The following is a 27303-nucleotide window of genomic DNA, read 5'->3' as shown; positions in this document are numbered from 1 at the left end:
TATTTTTTGGTGTTTCCATTATGAAAGTGGCCCATACAACCGAACCAAACCGCACCATTCCTGGTCCTGCTTCAGATGTAGGGCCATAGGAAATGGTACGGTACGGTTAGGGCGGAGCTACTGGCGTCACATGATAGATTCCACTGATTGGCGGACAGGAAAACGTCAATGCTCACGTCAAATGAAAGAGCAAAATAAACACCTAGTTTGGTGTAAACCCCGCATGGTCCCTGGTGGCCCGACTTGCAGTGGAAACGCTCACCTGAATAGACCGGACCATTCTAACCCTTCCAAACTGTACCGACCCGAACCGTTCCGCTCAGTGGAAACGAGGCATATATATGATAGTTTTGGTGCAACAAAAGTCTAATGAATAAAAGTGTGTCCATCATTCTCTTACAGCCGGGGTCTACAAAAAATGTAGGCAAAGGGCCAATTTACTCTCCTTCATTAAGGGGGCCCCTTAATGACCAGGCCCTATTTTGCGATTCGGCAAAGTATTACTTTAACGGACAATTGCACGGTCGTGCGACGCTGTACCCAAACAAAATTTACATCTTTTTTCCTCCACAAATAGAGCTTTCTTTTGGTGGTATTTGATCACCTGTGCGTTTTTTATTTTTTGAGCTATAAACAAAAAAAGAGCGACAATTTCTGAAAAAAACAAAATTTTTCACATTCTGTTACATGACATTCTCAAAAAAAAAAATGTAAAAATCAAAATTTTTTAACATTTTAGGCCAATTTGTTTTCTGCTACATATTTTTGGTAAAAAAAAAATCGCAATAAGCGTATTTTGATTGGTTTGCGCAAAAGTTATCGAGTCTACTAACTACGGGAGAGATTTATGTCATTTTTATTGTTTTTTTTTTACTAGTAATGACGGCGATCTGCGATTTTTTTTGCAGAACTGCGACATTGCGGCGGACAGATTGGACCCCTCACTGATATTTTTGACACTTTTGGGGGTACCAGTGACATTACTACAGTAATCAGTGCTAAAAATATGCACTGTTACTGTAATAATGACACTGGCAAGGAAGGGGTTAACCCATGGATGATCATAGGGTTAAGTGTTAGCCTAGGGGAGTGATTCTAACTGTATGGGGGCAGGGCTTCTGAAATGACCATAGAGACCTGTGATCCTATATAGAAGGATCACATGGGCTCTATGATCATTGCAGGGAGAAGAACGGTTAGCTGTTTTTACAACAGCCGACCATCCTTCTCTCTCTCAGGTGGAACGATCGCGGGTGTCAGGTGGCAATCGAAGCTGCCTGACACACGCATCGCCTTCCCCGCACTCGCTCGCCCCCTAGCCTCCTGGGAGTGAGTGACATATACCTACGTAACTTTGCCTAGGGGCAGCTGCCTGCCGCAGTATATCTGCGGTTGGCGGTCGTAAAGTGGTTAAGGGTGTCAGTAGGGGGAATGGTGCCCTAATTGGTGAAATAATGGCCCAAGAGCCAGATAAAGGCAGGCAAAGGACCACAAGGCTGCAGTTTGGAGACCACTGCCTTACAGCAACCAAGTCACATGCTACATCACATTGGGTGACACCAGATTTGAAGACTGGTAAAGGTGCTTTACTTCTCATCTTTCTGAGGAAGACATCTGTTCATCTATAACCAAGTTTCATTTTTTTTTTTTTATCACATTCTAAATATGCCAAGAGCAGCCTAAATGTCATAAACATTCTCTCATTATCTTTCCTGCTACATGACATTCTCAATATAGCACACTCTGAATTCCAATATATTACTGAATTCTTACAAATGGATGAATATCCACACTGAAGCCTCCAATCAGAAGTCCTAACAAGAAACGGTGGCTACTTCATATCACTTATGTGTAAAATCTCTTGAAAAAATAGTGATTGACTGCAAAAAGAAATTTTCTTTCGCTGTGTACCCCTCACCCTTCCTCTATTACAGGGGACTTCAAACTTTCTGAATAAGGGGCCAGTTTAATTTTCTTGAGATTTTAGGGGGGCTGGACTTGGTGTCAGATGAAGGAATAGTACCCCATCATTGGTAGTGGGAGAAATAGTGCCCCATCATTGGTGTCAGTGGGAGGAATAGTGCCCCATCATTGGTAGTGGGAGAAATAGTGCCCCATCATTGGTGTCAGTGGGAGGAATAGTGCCCCATCATTGGTGTCAGTGGGAGGAATAGTACCCCATCATTGGTATCAGTGGGAGGAATAGTGCCCCATCATTGGTATCAGTGGGAGGAATAGTGCCCCATCATTGGTATCAGTGGGAGGAATAGTGTCCCATCATTGGTATCAGTGGGGGGAATAGAACCCCAACATTGGTGTCAGTGGGAGGAATAGTGCTGCATCATTGGTGTCAGTGGGAGGAATAGTGCCCCATCATTGGTGTCAGTGGGAAAAATAGTACTCCGTCATTGGTGCCATTGGGAGGAATAGTGCCCCACCATTGGTGTTAGTGGGAGGGATAGTGCACTATCATTGGTGTCAGTGGGAGGAATAGTGCCCCATCATTGGTGTCAGTGGGAGAAATAGTACCCCATCATTGGTGTCAGCAGGAGAAATAGTACCCCATCATTGGTGTGAGTGGGAGGAATAGTGCTACATCATTGGTAGTGGGAGGAATAGTGCTTCATCATTGGTAGTCAAAGGAATCCCATCATTGGTGTCAATGGGAGGAATAGTGCTGCATCATTGGTGTCAATGGGAGGAATAGTGCTGCATCATTGGTGTCAATGGGAGGAATAGTGCCCCATCATTGGTGTCAGTGGGAGGAATAGTGCCCCATTGTTGGTGTCATTGGAAGGAATAATACCCCATCATTGGTTTTAGTAGGAAGAATAGTGCCCCATCATTGGTGTCAGTTGGAGGAATAGTGTCACATTGTTGGTGTCAGTGGAAGGAATAGTGTCCAAGGGACCAGATAAAGGCAAGCAAAGGGCCGCATCCGGCCCCCGGGCGCAGTTTGGAAATCACTGCTTTATTACTTCCACATACAGGTTGAAGTTGCTGAATAGTCAGAGTGTGGGGGGGGGGGGGCTACAGAGTGGCTTAGATGTCTCAGTGGACCACCAACAATGTATAATATGCCTATATTTTGTTTGTGTATATAGTACCAAGAAGAATCAGCAACCACTCAGTCCTGCATTAAACTATTGGAGGCCTTATTTTTTTCTTGCTATTTCTCCCTCCTAAATGCCTTTCCTCCTGGCAGCATTGCTTTGGTAGAAAAACCGATTGACGCTTGTAAATGTGTGCAATGCCTTCAGGCATGTCAAGCACTTGGGTGTTAATTCATTGCATTGGCCAGAATAATAATTTATTCTGGTCATTGAAATAAAACAATGCTCAAACGCTAATGTGCCCAGCCTTAACGTATTTAGATGCATTAACACTCGTCAAGCTCCTGGACACACTGGCAGTGGGGTTTTTCCCAGCCTATGTGTGCAGCATCAATAGACTCTCTAGCAGCCCCCTCCCTCAACAGTAGATCTCTCGCAGCAGCAGCAACAACTGACCGCCCCAGCAACATAAGAGCCTTCCCCAGCAACAATAGATTCACCATCTGCAACGATAGACCCCCCCCAGCAACAATAGATTCACCACCTGCAACAATAGACCTCCCCAGCAACAATAGATTCACCACCTGCAACAATTGACCCCCCCCAGCAACAATTGACCCCCCTTAAAAACTAGGTCCCCTCCAGCTAACCCCCCCGGGAGCCAACATCAATAGACCCTGCAGCCCACCCCAGCACCTCTTGCCATTACATACATTCAGTGCTGGAGGTGTCGGAACTGCGTCCCCCCCCCCCCCCCCCAACGTCCCCGCTGAAAAAAAACCCTGAATAGAAAATACAAGAGAGATGCTTTGTCTAAGCGCCGGTTCACATTACCGCGACGCTACTTGCAGGGGCGACCTCCGAGATCGCGGTGCGAGCAGCGCGCCGCGACCTCAGAGCGGCCGCCACGGACTTCATAACATTGAAGTCTATGGCGGTCGCCTCCTGGTCGCCCCAAAGAAGCTCCGGACCCTTTTTCTAGGTTGGAGCGACTTGTGTCGCTCCTATTAGAACGGGTACGCAGCTTCCCTATGGGAGGCGACCTGTGAGGCGACCAGGTCGCCTCACAGGTCGCCCCAGTGTGAACCGGCACTAACCCAAAACTTGGTTATAACAATAGCAAACATATCCATAGTAAAAACAACCTGACAGTCAGTTGGCAAGGGGTAGAATATACCCCCATGCATAGGCGTGCACACAGGGTGCGCTAGGTGTGCCTGGGCATACTCTAATCATGCTATGCTGCACAGATTTTCCCTGCTGCTTGGCTGCAGAGAAAGGGACTGGGGAATCTTTGTCTCAAAAGTGAGACGTCAGGGGGTCTGTTTAGACCTCTAATATTTCACCAAAGCCCCCCAATGGGGCTCCTAAAAAAATTGTAAAAAAAATAAAAATAGTAATAATAAATTATTGTAAACAAATATTGTAAAAAAAATAATAAAATTGTAAAAACGTTATGATAAAAAATTTGTACAATGTAAAGTAGTGAGTGTACAGCTTGTATAACAGTGTACATTTGCTGTCCCCTCAAAATAACTCAACACACAGCCATTAATGTCTAAACCGCTGGCAACAAAAGTGAGTACACTCCTAAGTAAAAATTTAGAATTTGGGCCCAAAGTGTCAATATTTTGTGTGGCCACCTTTATTTCCTAGCACTGCCTTAACCCTCTTGGGCATGGAGTTCACCAGAGCTTCACAGGTTGCCACTGAAGTCCTCTTCCACTCCTCCATGATGACATCACGGAGCTGGTGGATGTTAGAGACCACCTTCCATTTGAGGATGCCCCACAGATGCTCAATAGGGTTTAGGTCTGGAGATATGCTTGGCCAGTCCATCACCTTTACCCTCAGCTTCTTTAGCAAGGCAGTGGTTGTCTTGGAGGTGTGTTTGGGGTCGTTATCATGTTGGAATACTGCCCTGCGGCCCAGTCTCCAAATGGAGGGGATCATGCTATGCTTCAGTATGTCACAGTACATGTTGGCATTCATGGTTCCTTCAATGAACTGTAGCTCCGCAGTTCCGGCAGCACTCATGCAGCCCCAGACCATGACACTCCCACCACCATGCTTGACTGTAGGCAAGGCACACTTGTCTTTGTACTCCTCACCTGGTTGCCGCCACACACCCTTGACACCATCTGAACCAAATAATTTTATTTTGGCCTCATCAGACCACAGGACATGGTTCCAGTAATCCATGTTCCTTAGTCTGCTTGTCTTCAGCAAACTGTTTGCGGGCTTTCTTGTACATCATCTTTAGAAGAGGCTTCCTTCTGGGATGAAAGCCATGCAGACCAATTTGATGCAGTGTGCGGCATATGGTCTGAGCACTGACAGGCTGACCCCCCACCCCTTCAACCTCTGCAGCAATGCTAGCAGCACTCATACTATTTCCCAAAGACAACCTCTGGATATGACGCTGAGCACCTGCACTCAACTCCTTTGGTCGACCATGGTGAGGCCTGCTCTGAGTGGAACCTGTTCTGTTAAACCGCTGTATTGTCTTGGCCACCGTGCTGCAGCTCAGTTTCTGGGTCTTATCAATCTTCTTATAGCCTAGGCCATCTTTATGAAGAGCAACAATTCTTTTTTCAGATCCTCAGAGAGTTCTTTGCCATGAGGTGCCATGTTGATCTTCCAGTGACCAGTATGAGAGAGGGAGAGCAATAACACCAAATTTAACACACCTGCTCCCCATTCACACCTGAGAACTTGTAACACTAGCGAGTCGCATGACACTGGGGAGAGAAAATGGTTTGACCCAATTTGGACATTTTCACTTAGGGGTGTACTCACTTTTGTTGCCAGCGGTTTAGACATTAATGGCTGTGTGTTGAGTTATTTTGAGGGGACAGCAAATTTACACTGTTATTTGCTGTCCCCTTTCAGCATTGATGGTGCCTTTCCAGATGTGTAAGCTGCCCATGCCACACGCACTCATGCAACCCCATACCATCAGAGATGCAGGCTTCTGAACTGAGCGCTGAGAACAACTTGGGTTGTCCTTGTCCTCTTTAGTCCGGATGACATGGCGTCCCAGTTTTCCAAAAATAACTTCAAATTTTGATTCCTCTGACCACAGAACAGTTTTCCACTTTGCTACAGTCCATTTTAAATGAGCCTTGGCCCAGAGAAAATGCCTGTATCATGTTTAGATATGGCTTCTTTTTTGGACTATAGCGTTTTAGCCGGCAAGGGCAAGGGCCCAAAGATCACCGCCATCCAGTATGGTTTTCCGGCCTTGACCCTTACACGCAGAGATTGTTCCAGATTCTCTGAATCTTTGGATGATATTATGCACTGTAGATGATGAGAACTTCAAACTCTTTGCAATTTTTTTCTGAGAAACTCCTTTCTGATATTGCTCCACTATTTCTCGCCGCAGCATTGGAGGAATTGGTGATCCTCTGCCCATCTTGACTTCTGAGAGACACTGCCACTCTGAGAGGCTCTTTTTATACCCAATCATGTTGCCAATTGACCTAATAAGATGAAAATTGGTCCTCCAGCTGTTCCTTATATGTACATTTAACTTTTCTGGCCTCTACCTGTCCCAACTTTTTTGGAATGTGTAGCTCTCATGAAATCCAAAATGAGCCAATATTTGGCATGACATTTCAAATTGGCTCACTTTCAACATTTGATATGTTATCTATATTATATTGTGAATACAATATAAGTTTATGAGATTTGTAAATTAGTCCATTCCTTTTTTACTCACAATTTGTACAGTGTCCCAACTTTTTTGGAATTGGGTTTGTATATATATATATATATATATATATATATATATATATACAGTATATATATATGAGATACTGTATATATATTTTAGTAGAGCAGTGGACGGTGTCAGTAGTTTATTTTTACAAATTTTCTATCATTTTTACAATTTTATTATTTTTTACAATATTCTTTTACAATGATGTATTATTATTATTATTTTTTTTATACAGTTTTTTTAGGAGCCCCATTGGGTTAAGGCAGTGCTGGGAAATAATGGTGGCCACACATAATATTGACACTTTGGGTCAAATTTGGACATTTTCACAAGCAAAGTGTAATTTCTTCAGTGTTGTCACATGAAAAGATATAATAAAATATTTACAAAAATGTGAGGGGTGTACTCACTTCTGTGAGATACTGTGTCTATACACAAATACACCTGTATATGGGCTTTGTGGTGCACACCCTAATGCAATAGACTGGGCGCACCTATGTCCCCATGTACAGGGCTGAAAGTATCAGTAAACAAACTATAATTCTAGCAAGAGCAACCAACAATGGTTACTATTGTACAATGTTAACAAAGGAGAGATAAGAAAGAAGGAGCAAGAGAAAGAGAGAAGGAAGAATAGAAAAAAAATGGGGGGGGGGGGGGTAGAGGGCAAGACGGTTACAGCATTAGCAATCCAGAGGGTAGTCATTATGTTAAACTTTCTAGGAGATTTTTTTATGTGTTAATATGATCAAATTATAATAGTTTTTGACCACAGCGATGTAAAAAATGTATCTAGCAGGATGGAAGACATTCCTCAAATGAACACAATTTTCACAGAGAATGTGGTTTTCATTGGGGTACTTTCATACAACATTTGTTAAGTCTTTGACGGCATTATCGAATGTACCGATGAGATTTTTCATTTTTCAGTGTTTGTCCTAAAGTCTACCATTATATTATTATTATACAGGATTTCTTAGCACCAAAAGTTTACGCAGCTCTTTACAATGTAGAGGGGGATGTTACAGTTACAGAAGAAATAGGAGGGCCCTGCTCATGGAGCTTACAATCTAAAGGGAGGGGGAGGTGGTAGAAAAGGTAATAGCTGCAGGGGGTGATCTGATGGAGGGGACTGGGGTGCATTTCTTAGGTGGAGGTGGGGTAGGCTTTCCTGAATGAGTGAGTTTTCAAGGATCGCCAGGGTTTATATGGCCAACTTTAGCCAGTCCAGATCATTTCTATGGGGCGAGGCGAGGTTTGTGATATCTATGGGTACATTAAGGGTCCATTCACACTAGCGCGGCTTGTCAGGCGACCAAGTCGCTCGCCATTGAATAGTACAGAACCCGTTCTAATAGGAGCGACACAAGTCGCTCAGACTTAGAAAAAGGGTCCTGTACTGCTTTGGGGCGACCTGGAGGCGACTTGCATTGACTTCAATTATATGAAGTCCGTGCAAGTCGCGCCGCTGTGCACCCCGACTTCACAGGTCGCCCCACAAAATCCTGTCGCGGCAGTGTGAATGGGCTGTTAGGTTGCCATAGACATTGGAGGTACAATCTGACCACCTTCAGGTGTTTATTCTGCTGCCAGGTCTGCAGAGTTATATAAAGTACTCGAAACCCATACTTGAGTAGAAGTGGAAGTGCTCGATCAAAAAGTGACTTGAGTAGAAGTACTAAAGTATTCAACATTTTTTGTACTTAAGTATTGCAAGTAGTTTTTTTAAAAATTTTGCTACTCAAGTACTGAAAGTAAAAGTACAAGTACTGTGTTATGTAGTTATTAAAGAAAGAAGTCAAAAGTTTGAACATCATATTGTTTTTTATTATTTCAAATGCAGCTTTATTTATACATACAGTAGCTTTTATTTTTGTATGCGCTGATAATACACATGTTTTGAGCTTCATGAAACCTGCCATCTACTGTTCTGGCAGTGGTCATTTTTATAATAGTAACGAGTAACTATGCAGCACAAAAAAAAAATATCGGAGTAGAAGTATTGAAATCATTGAAAAAATGTAGTGAAGTAAAAGTGGAAGTAGGAGAAAAAAATTCTACTCCAGGAAAGTACAGATACCGCCTTTCGGTACTTAAAGCGGAGTTCCAGCCATTTACTCACCTGTGCCGGCGCCGGCATCACTGCTGTGGGCACCCGGCTGTTACAGTTTGCGGCTTCACAGCCGGGTACCCACTGCGCATGCGCGAGTCACGCTGCGCGCCGTGATTGGCCGGCAATCTTCTGGGACCTCTGACGTGTCCCAGAAGATTGCAGGGAGGGAGGGGGAGAGGAGAACTTCCGCTCAGGGCGCCGCGGCGCTCCGAGCGGAAGTGGGAGCGGGTACCTGTCAAAACTAGGTACCCGCTGAAACTGTCAATGCATAAGTCGGTTTAATAGATTGGATTGTATGCTATCTGATGTACAGTATCTCACAAAAGTGAGTACACCCCTCACATTTTTGTAAATATTTTATTATATCTTTTCATGTGACAACACTGAAGAAATGACACTTTGCTACAATGTAAAGTAGTGAGTGTACAGCTTGTATAACAGTGTAAATTTGCTGTCCCCTCAAAATAACTCAACACACAGCCATTAATGTCTAAACCGCTGGCAACAAAAGTGAGTACACCCCTAAGTGAAAGTGTCCAAATTGCGCCCAATTAGCCATTTTCCCTCCCTGGTGTCATGTGACTCGTTAGTGTTACAAGGTCTCAGGTGTGAATGGGGAGCAGGTGTGTTAAATTTGGTGTTATCACTCTTTACATTGTAGCAAAGTGTCATTTCTTAAGTGTTTTTACATGAAAAGATATAATAAAATATTTACAAAAATGTGAGGGGTGTACTCACTTTTGTGAGATACTCTAAATCAGGCATGTCCAACACGCGGCCCGTAACCACAGGCAATGCGGCCCACTGCCCCCTGACAATTTATTTATTTTTTTTGCTGGGGAGGAAGGAAGTCGGGTCGGGTAAACGGCCACAGTGGCTTCCAACTAACTGTAGGCAGAGGCTGCCTCGGAGGGGATCATCCACTAGTTGTGTTAAATTAGTGCTGGGTGGGCGCAGCAGCGAGGGAAGGGCGCGGCAACGTTTTATTACTTATATACCTTAACTATAGTATATATTTTATATGCGGCCCAAAAAAATTTCTCTACACTCAATGTGGCCCAGATAAGCCAAAAGGTTTACCCCCATGCTCTAAATGGTGTGGCAGTTTCACAGACCTATCTACTGTAAACATCACTACATTGTTCTTTTACCTTTAATTTAGACCTATTGATGTGCAAATTCATTATCATATAAACAGGACCTGATTGCATTAAACTGTCCCGAAGACAAAGCTCGTTATTCCAGAATTTCTACTGACTATAGAAAAGAAATTCAATTAGTAAAAACTTCTATCCAATTACAAACTATACAGATATACAGTGTCTCACAAAAGTGAGTACACCCCTCACATTTTTGTAAATATTTTATTCTATCTTTTCATGTGACAACAATGAAGAAATGACACTTCGCTACAATGTGTAGTATCTGTTCTTATCAGTGTTCAGAGGGGAGAATGCTGGCGCCTCTTTTTGAGTGGGGGCGCTAGCGAGTATACCTTCTGTTGTAATTGGTAAGGAATGGTGATGGTGGTGGGAGAGACTGTTTCCTCCTGGGTTGAATCTGGCTTTGTGCACAAGGCTTGTCCCCATTTGTAAGCAAGGCTCTCCCTAAGCTGTCTAAATTCTGATACCTCCTGGTAGGGATGGGGCTGCTCTGGTCTGGCCAATGGCCAGACTCTGAAAGAAGCCCGTGGGGTATGTGCCCCATGGGTGGTTTTCTGGGAGTGCCCCTTTACACAGAGCCTGTTGAGGGCCTTGGAACCTGAACTTAGAGACTTTGCTCCACGGACTGCCATCACACATTTCGGTGGGCTGAATGGACTTTTCATGGAACTTGGAAGAGGGGATACAGCAGTACGCCAATCGACATAGCGAAAAGCGGGTGCATTCCCACTGACTTAAGCTAGGCAGCAGGTGTAATCTGTACAGTGTATTAACTCAGTGCCATCTTAAAAGCATTAAAGGGCCCTGGGCAATGCAGTGCACTGGGGCCCTCCCTATACAATCACCCATGAGAATAAAAATGCAAATTATCGATAAGGCGATATTTATTGGTACAGCAGTGCCAGGCTAATGACAGCTTCCTAATTGAGGCGGCTGGGTCTGGTTGAGAGTCAGACTCGACTGTCCTGTGTGCGCCTGTTCCCGTGGAGGCGGACAGGCCATCCTGCAGTTGTGGGCTCCCCCTCCACGGCCCAAGTGGCCTAACAGCAGCCCAGGGCCGACAGGAGCTTGCCACTTGCTAAGTTCAGTGGCGGGATGCACACAGGAATCAGGACTAATGCTTGGCTGGGGCCCCCTGGGCAAGTGGGGCCCCTGGGCGACTGCCCATTGTGCCCATTTGGTAAGATGGCCCTGTATTAACTCTGACTGGTCCGTAGGTGGCGGTAATCATCTGAAAAGGAAAAGTCGATCCACAAGGCCCAGGTTTCGTAGAACTTGGAAGGGGTATCAAGGGCCTGGTGGGTCAGGTCCTCCATCTGCAAAATCCTGCCCACCCTCCTAGCCAGTCTGCTACCATCCCCCACAGTTATTACCTTTTGTATTTCTTGAACCTCCCTCTTTGATTGTAGAGAAGGCTCTAGCAACTGGCCCTCTTTTTTCTCCTGTATTGTTCTGTCTGCCGCCATGGTGTAAAGTGCTGCAAAAACTGCTGGAACTAAATAAATCCTGTATTATAATAATAATGATAATAATAATTATAATAATAATAACAATATTATTATTATTATTATTATTAACCACTTTAAGATCGGAATGATTTCCCCCCTTAATGACCAGGCCCTATTTTGCGATTCGGGACTGCGTTATTTTAACGAACAATTGCGCGGTCGTGCGACGCTGTACCCAAATAAAATTGACATCCTTTTTTTTCCCACAAATAGAGCTTTCTTTTGGTGGTATTTGATCACCTGTGCAATTTTTATTTTTTGCGCTACAAACAAAAAAATAGAGACAATTTAAAAAAAAAAAAAAAATATTTTTCACATTCTGCTATATAACATTTTCAAAAAAAAAAAAATTAAAAATCCAAATTTTTTAACATTTTAGGCCAATTTGTTTTCTGCTACATATTTTTGGTAAAATAAATTGCAATAAGTGTATTTTGATTGGTTTGCGCAAAAGTCATTGCGTCTACTAGCTACGGGAAAGATTTATGCCATTTCTATTGTTTTTTATTCTTTTTTAATAGTAATGGCGGCAATCTGCGATTTTTTGCGGGACTGCGACATTGCGGCAGACAGATCGGACCCCTAACTGACATTTTTGACACTTTTGGGGGTACCAGTGACATTGCTACAGTAATCAGTGCTAAACATATGCACTGTTACTGTACTAATGACACTGGAAGGGAAAGGGTTAACAGTGTAGGTTATCAAGGGGTTAAATGTGACCTTAGGGGAGTGATTCTAACTGTGAGGGGGGGGGTGTGGCTTGCAAAATTACCATAAAGACCTGTGTTCCTATATAGAAGGATCACATGAGCTCTGTGATCATTTCAGGGAGAAGGACAGTTGGCTGTGTTTACAACAGCCAACCGTCCTTGACTCTCATCGGGGAATGATCGCGGATGTCAGGCGGCAATCGGACCTGCCTGACACACGCGTCGGCTTCCCAGCTGACGATCAGGAGCGGGAGCATGCTGCCGGGGGGCACGCGCTCGCCCCCTAGCTGCCACCAGGCGACCAACGTACCCATACATGGTTTTACCTGTGGGAGCCACTCTGCCACCATATATATATATATATATAAAGTGGTGTATTTTGGTTTTGTGTTGCCCTAGGCAAGACTAAAATTGGGCGCCCCCTCCTATGTAAATTTGCCCCACTCCTTCCTTTTTAACGGATGTGACTCCCTCCAAAATATAAGGACTACAAGTCCCAGCATGAACCCCTGAGATCTCACGAGAGGGGGGGGGTGGGGGAGAGAGGGGGGTGGGTGAGGGAGGGAGTTGTGAGAGAGAGAGAGAGAGAGAGAGGGGGTGAGATAGAGGGGGTGAGAGAGAGTGGGGATGAGAGAGAGAGAGAGAGAGGGGGTGGGAAAGAGAGAGGGGGGATGAGAGCGAGAGAGAGGGGGGATGGGAGAGAGAGAGGGGGGATGAGAGCGAGAGAGAGGGGGGATGGGAGAGAGAGAAGGGGGATGAGAGAGAGAGAGAGAAGGGGGGATGAGAGAGAGGGGGGATGGGAGAGAGAGAGAGAGAGAGGGGGAATGAGAGAGAGGGAAGAGGGGGTGTGAGAAAGAGAGGAGGGGGGTGCGAAAAGGCAGCTCTAGCAACCCTGGCCAAAAAGATTCTCAGGTGGAGGGGGGGGGGGGCTTTTTTGCTGCCCCCCTGCAAAGTGCTGCCCTAGGCCTGGGCCTTGTTGGCCTAGGCCAAAATACAGCACTGTATATATATAATATATATAAAGAGAGAGAGAGAGAGAGAGAGTAAGCGGTCGGCAAGTAGTTAATAGTGGCCTGTGCTTAATTCATATCCACGATTGGCTGATCTTAGATTTTAGATCTTAAAATCTTAGAGATCTTAAGACCTAAGATCTTAGATGCAATCAATCAGGATATTTGGCAAATGTATTGATTCTCCAATGTAGGCGGCATCAGAAACATTCTCAGCTGTGCATTACACGGATGTAGCCATTACATAACTGCTATCATTTCCAAGTAGATGTTGGTGAGACGTACATATAAAATGATCCAAAGATATGAGATACCCCTTGCAACATATACTGTAAGGGAAGACTTGATTGGATAAGTATTTGATGTTTTAAAGTGGCAGTGGGGATCAGCGGGGATCAGCGGGGATCAGCCGCTCTGGCGAGGACCAGTATTTTTATTTTTTTAGTTTGCGGTGGTGGAAAGCCTAGAACCATAAAACCTGTAAGTGAACAAAAAATGTACATGTGCAACACACACACTAAAAAGTGCACTTAAGGGTTTTCTTTTAGTCCACCCCCAAAAAGGGTAGGATCTCCACCCTGAACCCCGGGGCGCAAGGCTCCTGATGAGGATATAGGTTCACATGGTCCACCTAGCCAGGAGGCCTGGCAGATCTCGTTCTTCTAGGACAGCCAAAACCATCCATTGAATACTAGGTCAGGGGAGCTCTCCCGAAGAGAGACTCCCCAGAGGCAGGAGAGGAAGGAACCTGAGGGCCACATATCTTCCCCCCAGATGTCAGGGTAAACCCAAGGACTCACACCCATCATCCAGTAAAAAACACACACAAAAGTGAAAGTGACAAACGTGGGAGAAAAATAAATAGTGAATAATAAAGTGGCGGTGCAATAGTGCACTGGCCGGGTCCTGAGGCCTGGTAGACAAAAATTGCCCCGGACTTTAGCAAAATTGCCCAGCCCATAGAGGTGCAATGCAGAAAGAAAGCAATTTAGTGCTGTGACCATGTGTTCCCTTCACACAGTGGGGTCCAACACCCAAGTGTTACAAAGAGCACTACTAGGGCGACCACCCCCAGGGGGCAGTGGTGTATTTTGGTTTTGTGCTGCCCTAGGCAAGACTAAAATTGGGCACCCCCCCCCCCCTATGTAATTTGCCCCACTCTTTTCTTAACGGATGTGGCTCCCTCCAAAATTGAAGGACTACAAGTCCCAGCATGAACCCCTGAGATCTCATGAGGGGGGGGGGGTGGGTGAGGGAGAGAGAGAGAGAGGGGGAGGGTAAGGGGGGATGAGAGAGAGGGAGAGAGAGAGAGAGTGAGAGGGGGGATGAGAGAGAGAGCGAGAGGGGGGATGAGAAAGAGAGAGAGCGAGAGGGGGGATGAGAGAGAGAGAGAGCGTGAGGGGGGATGAGAGCGAGAGGAGGGATGAGAGAGAGAGCGAGAGGGGGAATGAAAGAGGGGATGACAGAGAGAGGGGGTGAGAGAGAGGGGGGATAAGAGCGAGAGAGAGAGGGGGGGTGAGAGAGAGGGGGGAATGAGAGAGGCGGCTCTAGCAACCAGTGGCCAATAGAGTCTCAGGTGGAGGGGGGCAGCTTTTTTGCTGCCCCCCTGCAAAGTGCCGCCCTAGGTCTGGGCCTTGTTGGCCTAGGCCAAGATACAGCCCTGCCAGGGGGCACAGACACCGTGGACCTTCTGCCTTCCCAACCCATTGCCAGACAAGGCAGAATGTTCAAACCAGGAGGTAATGGGCTCTGCCAGCTGATCCAAAGGTAGAAGATACCCCTTGCAACATGTAAAGTAAGGGCAGACTTGATTGTATAAGTATTTGATATTTTCACAATTTCCGGACTGCCCGCCGCAGTTTTACGTCGCTACTTTGACGTTAAATATTGGGATTATAGAAGATAGCTGCTATATTACTGGTATTTTTTTACAGGGCAGGCAGTCCTCTTTCACATAAAAATGATCCCAGCGGTGGATTCGCCACGGGATCACTTTGATGGGTGGCCGGAGAGGTGCCCCACCCGCCACTTTCCGGTCATTTTCCCCGCTTACCGGAGCTGTCGGTAGTGGGAAAAGCGATCCGGTCCTTTCTCCTCCTAGGGAGGAAGTCGAGTGAGGGCAAGCTGGCCCCCACTCCACTCTATGGCCTGGGAGGACTAGAGCAACGTCATACGTAGCTTCCTCCCAACGGCCTTAAAGGGCCCATTTTTTTCAGTTTTTTTTTCATTTTTTCCTTTCTTTTTAGTGTCGATGTGAGATCTGGCCTGGTTATTATGGGTGTAAAACGTTCCGGAGCTGAAGTGGAAAATAATTTTTTTTTTTCATAATTTTCACAATTTTTTTTTTTACATTTCTACACAAAAATAAAGTATGTCAGTTAAAGTCATAGTGTGAGAAAAAAAAAGTCATCAATAAAATGTAATTAATCAATAATTTCTATCATCTTTCATGTGGTCAAAATCAACCGAAATTTGTTTTGTTTGTTTTTTCGTAATTTTCACCATTTTTTTCTAATTTCTACAAAAAAATTAAGTATCTCAGTTAAAGTGATAGAGTGAGGAAAAAAAAAAGTTTAATAAATAAAATGTAATTTATCATTAATTTCTATCATCTTTCATGTGGTCAAAATCAACAGAAATTTGTTTTGTTTTGTTTTTTTGTAATTTTCACCATTTTTTTCTAATTTCTACAAAAAAATTAAGTATCTCAGTTAAAATGATAGAGTGAGGAAAAAAAAAGTTTAATAAATAAAATGTAATTTTATCATTCATTTCTACACCATGTTTTCCACATAACTTGAAAAAAAAAACAGGCACATTTCATATTGTTTGATTCCAGACAAATGAAAACATTTATTTCAGAAAAAAAAAAAAAAAAAAAAACACTGTGCCTTGTCTTTTACATTTTTATGTGCTCAATATCAATAGGAAATATTTTTTTTTTGTCCCATAATTTTCACCATTTTTTTTTTCTCATATCCAAAACCTGAAAATAAAAAAAAAAAAAAAAAAAACCCTGGGTTTAAATAAGTTAAAGTTGGGGGGACCCAAGTTGTTAAACAAGCTTTGATTACATTGATTAGATTTTTTTTTTTTACAATAGGCTTTGCTATCTGAATGCAAAATAAGTGGGAGGAGACTTTATTGTTTAGTGCAATCCCACCCAGACAATGTAGAGGTGGTCTGTCCTATATAAAGACCCTCATCACCATCTGCCCCTCACCCTCCTACCTTGACCTACAGCTTGCAATCAAAATGAAGGCCATTCTTCTCATCACTTTGTGCTGCGTCTATCAAGTTTTATCTTGGCCAGGTAAATCTACTTTTCTTACATTCATTCTGGTATGATTTTTTTTTACAGTGTAGCGAGTTAATTCGTGAATACGGGTTCATAGGTATTTCCTATTTATTATATTCTTTATTCCCTATTTTTTATATTCTTACTTTGATATTGAGTTTTTTTTATTTCTATTTCTTTTTTAATTATTTCTCTCTCTATAGATTTTTATTACAATGTATTATTAATACAATTGCTCCTCTCTCATCTACATATAATTGTTTATTTATTAATTTTTTTTAAACATTAAAGTTATTATAATATCTACATGAGTCCCAGGGACCCCATAAAATCCCATGAACTGTATCCTTTGTAGATTACATTTTCCTAATTGATAGCAAACATATCAGTCATGGGAAAAAAAACATATTTTTTATTTATCTTTTTATTTAAAAGATTTATTTAAAAGATTTTTAAATATATTTTAAATAAATCTTTTATTTAAAAGATTTATTTAAAAAAAAAAATTATTCTTACTTTGATATTGTGTTTTTTTTTTATTTCTCTCTCTTTTTATTTCTTTCTCAATCTATATAGATACTAATTACAATATAACATTAATACAATTGCTCCTCACTCTCCTACATATGATTGTGGGGATTTTAAGTACATTGAAGTTACTATAAGCATCTCTCTATGAGTTTTCGGGACCCCATAAAATCCCATGAACTGTATCCTTTGTAGATTACATTTTCCTAATTGATAGCAAACATATCAGTCATGGGAAAAAAAACATATCTTTTATTTATCTTTTTATTTAAAAGATTTATTTAAAAGATTTTTAAATATATTTTAAATAAATCTTTTATTTAAAAGATTTATTTTAAAAAAAATTATTCTTACTTTGATATTGTGTTTTTTTTTTTTTATTTCTCTCTCTTTTTATTTCTTTCTCACTCGATATAGATACTAATTACAATATAACATTAATACAATTGCTCCTCACTCTCCTACATATGATTGTGGGGATTTTAAATACATTGAAGTTACTATAAGCATCTCCCTATGAGTCTTCTGGACCCCATAAAATCCCATTAACTGTATCCTCTGTAGATTAAATTTTCCTAATTGATAGCAAACATATCATTCATGGGAAAAAAACATATTTTTTATTTATCTTTTTATTTAAAAGATTTATTTAAAAGATTTTTAAATATATTTTAAATAAATCTTTTATTTAAAAGATTTATTTTAAAAAAAAATTATTCTTACTTTGATATTGTGTTTTTTTTTTATTTCTCTCTCTTTTTATTTCTTTCTCACTCGATATAGATACTAATTACAATATAACATTAATACAATTGCTCCTCACTCTCCTACATATGATTGTGGGGATTTTACTTGACCCTCCCTTGTTGTTGCCATTTGTTTCACTTGACCCTCCCTTCTAGATTGTAAGCTCTAACGAGCAGGGCCCTCTAGTTCCTCCTGTTTCGAACTGTATTGTAACTGTATTGTCTTCCCTCACATTGTAAAGCACTGCGCAAACTGTTGGCGCTATATAAATCCTGTATAATAATTTTAAGTACATTGAAGTTACTATAAGCATCTCTCTAGAGTTTTCGGGACCCCATAAAATCCCATGAACTGTATCCTTTGTAGATTACATTTTCCTAATTGATAGCAAACATATCAGTCATGGGAAAAAAAAACATATCTTTTATTTATCTTTTTATTTAAAAGATTTATTTAAAAAAACATTTATTCTTACTTTGATATTGTGTTTTTTTTTTTTTTATTTCTCTTTCTTTTTATTTCTTTCTTTCTCTATATAGATACTAATTACAATATAACATTAATACAATTGCTCCTCACTCTCCTACATATGATTGTGGGGATTGAAATTACTATAAGCATCTCCCTATGAGTCTTCTGGACCCCATAAAATCCCATTAACTGTATCCTCTGTAGATTAAATTTTCCTAATTGATAGCAAACATATCATTCATGGGAAAAAAACAGGTCGTTTTATGTTTTTTTTTTTTTTTCGCAGCAGATCTTTTATTTAAAAGATTTATTTAAAATGTATTCTGGTGTGATTTTTTTACAGCGTAGCGAGATAAATGATGAATATGGGTTCATATGTATTCCCTATTTTTTTAATTCTTACTTTGATATTGTTTTTTTTTTTTAGTTTCTCTCTCTTTTTATTTCTTTCTCTCTCTATAGATACTAATTACAATATGACATTAATACAATTGCTCCTCACTCTCCTACATATGATTGTGAGGATTTTAAATACATTGAAGTTACTATAAGCATCTCCATCAGTCTTTCGGGATCCCATAAAATTCCATTAACTGTATCCTCTGTAGATTACATTTTCTTAACCACTTTACCACCGGAGGATTTTGCTGTCTTACGTCCAGGCCACTTTTTGCGATTCGGCACTGTGTGACTTTAACTGACAATTGCGCGGTCATGCAATGCCGTACCCAAACAAAATTTACGTCCTTTTTTTCCCACAAACAGAGCTTTCTTTTGGTGGTATTTGATCACCTGTGCAATTTTTACTTTTTGCGTTATAAACAAAAAAAGAGCGACAATTTTGAAAAAATAACAATATTTTTCAAATTTTTTTATATGAAATTCCCCCCCAAAAAATGTAAAAATCAAAATTTTTTTATCATTTTTGGCCAATTTGTTTTCTGCTACATATTTTTGGTAAAAAAAAATCGCAATAAGCGTATTTTGATTGGTTTGCGCAAAAGTTATTGCGTTTACTAACTAAGGGAAAGATTTCTGTAATTTTTGGTGTTTTTTTTTTAACGAGTAATGGCGGCGATCTGCGATTTTTTTTGCGGGACTGCGACATTTCGGCGGACAGATCGGACACCTAACTGACATTTTTGACACTTTTGGGGGTACCAGTGACATTACTACAGTAATCAGTGATATAAATATGCACTGTTACTGTAAAAATGACACTGGCAGGGAAGGGGTTAATTTTATTGGAGAGGGAGGGGTTAATGTATGCCTGGTGCTTACTAACGTGTGTGGGGGGAGGTGACTGAGTGACACAGGGACAGATCGCAGGTTCAGCTATGCTGAATCCTGCAATCTGTCACTGTCTGTCACTTAGGAGATCCGCCCGCTTTGTTTACACAAGCGGGCGGATCTCCACACTCGATTCCCCGACGATCGGGGAAGAGCAACGGCGAACGCCGCCGCTCCTCCCCTGGCCCGACTCCCGCTGTGACTGAATACAGCGGGAGCGCCGCCCACAGGAGGAGGATTCCAGCGACGTAGGTCTACGTCGCTGGACGATAACGAGCCACATTGCCGCAGTAGCAGCAATGTGAGCGGTCATTATGTGGTTAATAGGCGAATAGAGTGGTATCGGTTCTAAAGACAACCGTTCACAGCCACATCCCTATAGACCATATAACAAAGATAAGAAACAGGGGGAAGGGTTCCAAAAATTCTCCAATCCAAAAATGGACAGGAGAATTGGCTCACATATCACCTTGTAAAAATGGGATTTAAGAGGCTGAGAGGTTGTCATCAAATATCATACCAACATATTTAGTATAAAAAGATATTGTGTTTTTATTTTCTATTTTTGATGAATTCAATAAAGTTGTATCTTCTTATACAAAATATGTTGGTATGATATTTGATGACAACCTCTCAGCCTCTTAAATCCCATTTTTACAAGGTGATATGTGAGCCAATTCTCCTGTCCATTTTTGGATTGGAGAATTTTTTGGATAATGTTTCTTATCTTTGTTATACATTTTCTTAATTTATAGCAAGCCCATCAGTCATAGGAAATAACGGGTCATTTTATTTATTTATTTATTTATTTATTTGCAGCAAATCCTTTATTTTTAAGAGCATACACAGACTTTTGCTATTTTTGTTTTTATTAACTAAAGACAATTTTTTTTTTTTTTTTTTTTTTTTAGTTTTGGATAGAGTGAAGAGGGATTAGAACCCTTGCCATATTTTTTATTGCTCTATGTGTCTATATTTGGGAGATTCACCTTTTCTATTTGTCTTGTTTACTGTTATCAATGAAAGTGAAAGAAAAAGCCACATTTTGTGTTGTCACCAGAAAAGGAATAGAGGGAAAATCTTCCAATGGGGGACACTAGTTTTGGTGAAACTTGGAATTCCATCACTTTAGAGGGATTTCCTCTCACTTCCTGTTTTGGCTATGGGACAGGAAGTGAAAGGAAATCTCCACCAAATTTTCCTCTCTCCAGTTTTAGTAAATCAACCCCGAAGTCTCTAATGTTTTTTTATAGTGACTAGCGCTTACTTATCCACTTTAGGACCGGAGGATTTTCCTGCTTTACGTCCAGGCCACTTTTTGCGATTCGGCACTGTGCGACTTTAACTGACAATTGCGTGGTCGCAATGCCGTACCCAAATGAAATTTATGTCCTTTTTTCCCCCACAAACAGAGCTTTCTTTTGGTGGTATTTGATCACCTGTGCGATTTTTTATTTTTTGCGATATTAATAAAAAAAAGCAACAATTTTGAAAAAATAACAATATTTTTCTACTTTGACAGTTAAAAAATATACAATATATTAAATTTTTGTCATATATTTAGGCCAAAATGTATTTAGCTACATGTCTTTGACAAAAAAATTCTCAATGACCGTATTTTTAACCGCTTTAAGACCGGAAGATTTTACCCCATTCCTGACCAGGCCATATTTTGCGATTCGGCACTGCGTTACTTTAACGGACAATTGCACGGTCGTGCGACACTGTACCTACATTTTTTCCCCACAAACAGAGCTTTCTTTTGGTGGTATTTGATCACCTGTGCGATTTTTACTTTTTGCGCTATAAACAAAAATTTTGAACAAATAACAATATTTTTCACATTTTTTTATATGAAATCCCCCCCAAAAAAATATAAAAAATCAACATTTTTTAACATTTTAGGCCAATTTGTTTTCTGCTACATATTTTTGGTAAAAAAAAATCGCAATAAGCGTATTTTGATTGGTTTGCGCAAAAGTTATCGCAGCTACTAACTACGGAAATTTATGTCATTTTTTTTTTTTTTAACGAGTAATGGCGGCGATCTGTGATTTTTTTTGCAGGACTGCGACATTGCGGCGGACAGATCGGACCCTTGACTGACATTTTTGACACTTTTGGGGGTACCAGTGACTACAGTAATCAGTGCTATACATATGCACTGTTACTGTAAAAATGACACTGGCAGGGAAGGGGTTAACTTTTATTGGTGATCAAGAGGTTAATGTATGCCTGGTGCTTACTCACGTGTGTGGGGGGAGAGGACTGTGTGACTATGCAGAATCCTGCAATCTGTCACTGTTTGTCACTTAGTAGATCCGCCCGCTTTGTTTACACAAGCGGGCGGATCTCCTCACTCGATCCCCGACGATCGGGGAAGAGGGGCGGTGATCACCGCCGCTCCTCCCCAGGCCCGACTCCCGCTGTGACTGTGCGCGCCGCCCACAATGGGAGGAGTCCTGCGACGTAGATCTACGTCGCTGGACGATAACGGGCCACTTTGCTGCAGTACGCTCAATGTGAGCGGTCGGCAAGTGGTTATAGAGCAGATCGAATTTACCCCGTAATGGACTGACTGCGGTAAAGTCAGCTCTGATTGGTTACTTTGAATTTACTGCACTTATCACATTTCTCCATGCACTCTCCATTGTATGTGTTTCTTCTAGCAACCAAATTTTATTTTAATGGAAGTTATAGAAAAATAACCTTTGTTTTTTTTTATTTTTTATGTTTTCTCAACTGTGTATGCGTAGCTCAACCAGCTCATGGTGAATCTGATGTCTAAAGTCTTCTGTTACCTTAATATTCTGTCCTTATCTTTCAGCATCTCGCATGGTGCGTTCCATCATATGCGATGGCGATGACTGCGACATAACAACTCCCGGTAAGTTACACAAAAGCATGCATGCCCAGAACTGTTGGCAGGGGAACTCCACCCTAGGTATCCTGTATAAAATGTAAAATCCCTATAAATAGTCCCAGCATGAAAATATAGAAAAAAAAATACTTAGAAGTCCATGGAATCCAGCCTTGTCTTCTTGCAGGTGAAGATCTCATTGGCCACTCTGCTCCTAGTGCTGCAGCCATGAAGGGAGATCCAGCACAAATGTAGATGCTCTGCGGGTCTCTGCCAGTGCTGGATCCCCCCACACATACGCAGACATGCCTTGTAGCTGGGCTAGCTTTATGGTAGAGGACCTTGGCATGCCTACACATGCGTAGCTGGAAACATCATCCTTGTCTTGGTCAGTGGCAGCCCATCCATTGGGGGCACAGGGACGCCGCCCCCCCCCCCCCATCAATGCGTCCATCCCCCTAATCTACATTCAGGGCCCGGACGCATGGATTCCAATAGGGGATTTTTTTTTTCTAATAGGCTTCAAAAAAGGATGAGCCCACCCAGTTGTATGACAATAGCGAATGAATATTCGCTATTATCACACTGATTTTCCTTCCAGCCAATCAGGAAGCAGGTCGTGAGACCCCTTTCCTGAGTGCCTGAAAAGAGAAGCGATTTTACTGGCCATTGGCCAGGAAGAGGGAGGAGACTCACAGCCGTTTGGGGAAGGAGCAGGTAAGGATGCTGGCTGTCCAGCTGGGCAGCCAGCTAGCCGTCTGTCCCGGGAGGAGGGAGGGGGTGGTAGATTTGATTGCCGGCTGGCCGTCCCGCCTGGGGGGAGGGGGGGTGAGTTGGTTTTGCTGTCCCCCCCCCCCCCAATTTTCATTCACCAGCCACCACTGGTCTCGGTGAAGAATAAGGAAGTAAACATGTAACAAAAGAAAGAAAAAGATTAAGGCCCCATTCACACTGGGGCGATCCGACTTCCACGGGTGACCTCACAGGTCGCGGCACGCAGCTCGCACCGCGACCTCGGAGTGGCCGGCATGGACTTCATAACATTGAAGTCTATGCAGGTCGCTCCGGGTCGCCCCAAAGAAGCTCCGGACCCTTTCTCTAAGTCGGAGCGACTTGTCTTGCTCCTATTAGAACGGGTCCACAGCTTCTCTATGGAATGCGACCTACGGCGACCTGTCAGGCGACCAGGTTGCCCCAGTGTGAATGGGGACTTACAGTTTACATTTTTTCTGCAATTGTATGGGGGGGGGGGGGGAGGCAGGTGAGAGCAAGTTGTGCAAATGGATGAAGGTTGAATTTAAGTTGGCTTGAATTTCTCCCCTTCAGCTCGCTAAAATGATCGTGAAGCTAGGTACACACTATCATTTTTTTTCCGTTCAACAACCCGAGTTTGAGAGGTACTCGCTGTACTAACTATCAGATGTTGGTACAGCAATCTCCCTGCTGAGATATTGTATTCTTAAGTAGGACTGCCCCCACCCACCCAACCTCACCAGAACACATTGGTCAGTGTTTGCAGCCATTGACTGATCGGATACAGATCAGCAGATGTTTTTTGTCCACGCCCCTTCAACAGAAGCTGGACATTTGGCTGGCTTCTGTTGGACCGGCTGCCGTACACACGGGCAGAATGTCAGCCGCCAGTATTCGACCCATGTGTACAGGGCTTTATTCAGTACTGGAATAAGTTCCTCCTGCTGAGTTTCTGTAGAGAAGATTACTGCAGCATCTTTTAGTTTTATTACTGAATGTGAAATCATGTGTAACAAGAATATTCCTTCCAAATTATTAACTCTTTTCTTTTCTACTATAAGGTTTTATTAATGAATTAATGGGAGAACGTGGTTCTGGAGATGAAAATGCACAGACTGAAAAGGACCAAGGAGTGGAGGGTTCTGGAGATAACACAGGACTGTTTGGAAAGGACCAAGGAGTGGAGGGTTCTGGAGATAACACAGGACTGTTTGGAAAGGACCAAGGAGTGGAGGGTTCTGGAGATAACACAGGACTGTTTGGAAAGGACCAAGGAGAAGAGGGTTCTGGAGATAACACAGATCTGTTTGGAAAGGACCAAGGAGTGGAGGGTTCTGGAGATAACACAGGACTGTTTGGAAAGGATCAAGGAGTGGAAGGTTCTGGAGATAACACAGGACTGTTTGGAAAGGACCAAGGAGTGGAAGGTTCTGGAGATAACACAGGACTGTTTGGAAAGGACCAAGGAGTGGAAGGTTCTGGAGATAACACAGGACTGTTTGGAAAGGACCAAGGAGTGGAGGGTTCTGGAGATAACACAGGACTGTTTGGAAAGGACCAAGGAGTGGAGGGTTCTGGAGATATCACAGGACTGTTTGGAAAAGACCAAGGAGTGGAGGGTTCTGGAGATAACACAGGACTGTTTGGAAAGGACCAAGGAGTGGAGGGTTCTGGAGATAACACAGGGCTGTTTGGAAAGGACCAAGGAGTGGAGGGTTCTGGAGATAACACAGGACTGTTTGGAAAGGACCAAGGAGTGGAGGGTTCTGGTGATAACACAGGACTGTTTGGAAAAGACCAAGGAGTGGAGGGTTCTGGAGATAACACAGGACTGCTTGGAAAGGACCAAGGAGTGGAGGGTTCTGGAGATAACACAGGGCTGTTTGGAAAGGACCAAGGAGTGGAGGGTTCTGGAGATAACACAGGACTGTTTGGAAAGGACCAAGGAGTGGAAGGTTCTGGAGATAACACAGGACTGTTTGGAAAGGACCAAGGAGTGGAGGGTTCTGGAGATAACGCCGATCTATTAGTTAAGGACCACTGAGCAAATGGTTCTAGAGACATATACAGGTCTATTCGGAAAGAACCAATGGTAAATTGGTTCTGGAGATATAGTGGCACCTACTGGAGAAGACTAAAGCTGACCATACATAGTTTTCACAGATAGACCTGGGAAATGTGAATACCAGTTCTTTGCAAATGATATCCTATATGGAGTGCCACATTCCAATTCCAATTTCCTGTGTAAAAAAGTTGTTGCAAGCTAAAACTAAGTTTGTTTTTATCAAGTGTTTTTTTTTTCCATGCATGTATTAAATCCTTTAATTTTTCTAAATAAATGTTTTTTTCTATCACTTGGTGTTTTTTGTTTTAGAAGACAAGTCTACATTAGGTTATTTGCAAAAATTGACTATCATCACATGCAAAAACAAGAGGGTTTCTCTTCATTTATAGGGTAAATTATCAGCAAATACACAACTGAAATACATTTGTGTGAACTGTCCTACCTTACAAAAGAAATTTGGAGCTCAAAGTTAGAATCTTTCCGTAAAAAAAAAAAATGACCTCGCGTATTATTTTTTTAGCTGCCAGAATACTGATCCCTCTACATTGGAGGTCCTCTCTCAGATAGGTCTATTGGATACCTTTATGGAGACTAGAAGGATAGAACATTTATCAGCCGGGGTGTGGGGTAGATCGGGTTAGTTCCTGCAAGTGTTGGCTTTTTGCATTCAGACTATTATTCCTCCCCATTTCCTACTGATGTAAGCCAAATGTAGAATATACTGTTATATTTACTTCCCTGACTCGGTTTCAAATACACAGTGCTGTATTTTGGCCTAGGCCAACAAGGCCCAGGCCTAGGGCAGCACTTTGCAGGGGGGCAGCAAAAAAGCCACCTGCCCCCCTTCACCTGAGATTCTATTGGCCACTGGTTGCTAGATCCACCTCTCTCACCCCTTACTCTTTCTCACCCCCCTCTCTCTCTCACCTCTCTCTTTCTCTCTCTCATTCCCCCTTCTCTCTCTCATCCACCCCCTCTCTCTCTTGCTCTCACCCCCCCCTCTCTTTCTTATCTCCACCCCTCTCTCTCTCTCATCCCCACCCCTCTCTCTCTCATCCCCCCTCTCTCTCTTGACCCCCCTCTCTCTCTCTCTGTATCTCCCCCTCCCTCTCTCTCCCACCCCCTCTCTCTCCCATCCCCTCTCATGAGATCTCAGGGATCATGCTGGGATTTTTAGTCCTTAAATTTTGGAGGGAGTCACATCCGTCTAAAAGAAAGGAGTGGGGCAAATTTACATGGGGGGGGGGGCAAAAAAGCCACCCCGCCCCCCTTCACCTGAGATTCTATTGGCCACTGGTTGCTAAAGCCACCTCTCTCACCCCTTCCTCTCTTCCTCATCCCCCTCTCTCTCTCTCTCTCTCTCTCACCTACCCTCTCTCTCTCTCTCTCTGTATCTCACCCCCTCCCTCTTCCTCCCTCTCCCACCCCCCTCTCACTCCCCCTCTCATGAGATCTCAGGGGTTCATGCTGGGACTTGTAGTCCTTACATTTTGGAGGGAGTCACATCGGTCTAAAAGTTAGGAGTGGGGCAAATTTACATGGGGGGGGGGGCAAAAAAGCCACCCGCCCCCCTTCACCTGAGATTCTATTGCCCACTTGTTGTTAAAGCCACCTCTCTCACCCCTTCCTCTCTTTCTCACCCCCTCTCTCTCTCTCACCCCTCTTTCTCTCTCTCTCATCCACCCCTCTGTTTCTCATCCCCACCCCTCTCTCTCTCATCCCCCTCTCTCTCTCTCACCTCCCCTCTCTCTCTCTCTCTGTATCTCAACCCCCCCTCTCTCCCTCCCTCTCCCACCCCCCTCTCACTCCTCCTCTCATGATATCTCAGGGGTTCATGCTGGGATTTGTAGTGCTTAAATTTTGGAGGGAGTCACATCCGTCTAAAAGGAAGGAGTGGGGCAAATTTACATGGGGGGAGGGGGCGCCCAATTTTAGTCTTGCCTAGGGCAGCACAAAACCAAAATACACCACTGCATATACATATGGGGTTCATTAATAAAAACAATG

General features: G+C 42.8%; 1 protein-coding gene across 1 annotated transcript; it reads left to right on the top strand.

The window, feature by feature from the left end:
• Window positions 1-16539: 16539 nt before the first annotated feature.
• LOC309559753 (uncharacterized protein) lies at window positions 16540-25275 on the top strand (the record flags this gene model as incomplete). The annotated part of the gene is made up of 3 exons (XM_082263191.1): window positions 16540-16597; window positions 22446-22505; window positions 24293-25275. The coding sequence occupies 3 exons, from the start codon at window positions 16540-16542 to the stop codon at window positions 25273-25275; spliced, it is 1101 nt and encodes a 366-aa protein (XP_082119317.1).
• Window positions 25276-27303: the final 2028 nt, after the last annotated feature.

The sequence above is a fragment of the Pelophylax lessonae genome (assembly GCF_965119305.1).
Source record: "Pelophylax lessonae genome assembly, chromosome: 7".
NCBI classification, from domain to species: Eukaryota; Metazoa; Chordata; class Amphibia; order Anura; family Ranidae; genus Pelophylax; species Pelophylax lessonae.
This window is presented reverse-complemented; position numbering and strand designations above follow the sequence as displayed.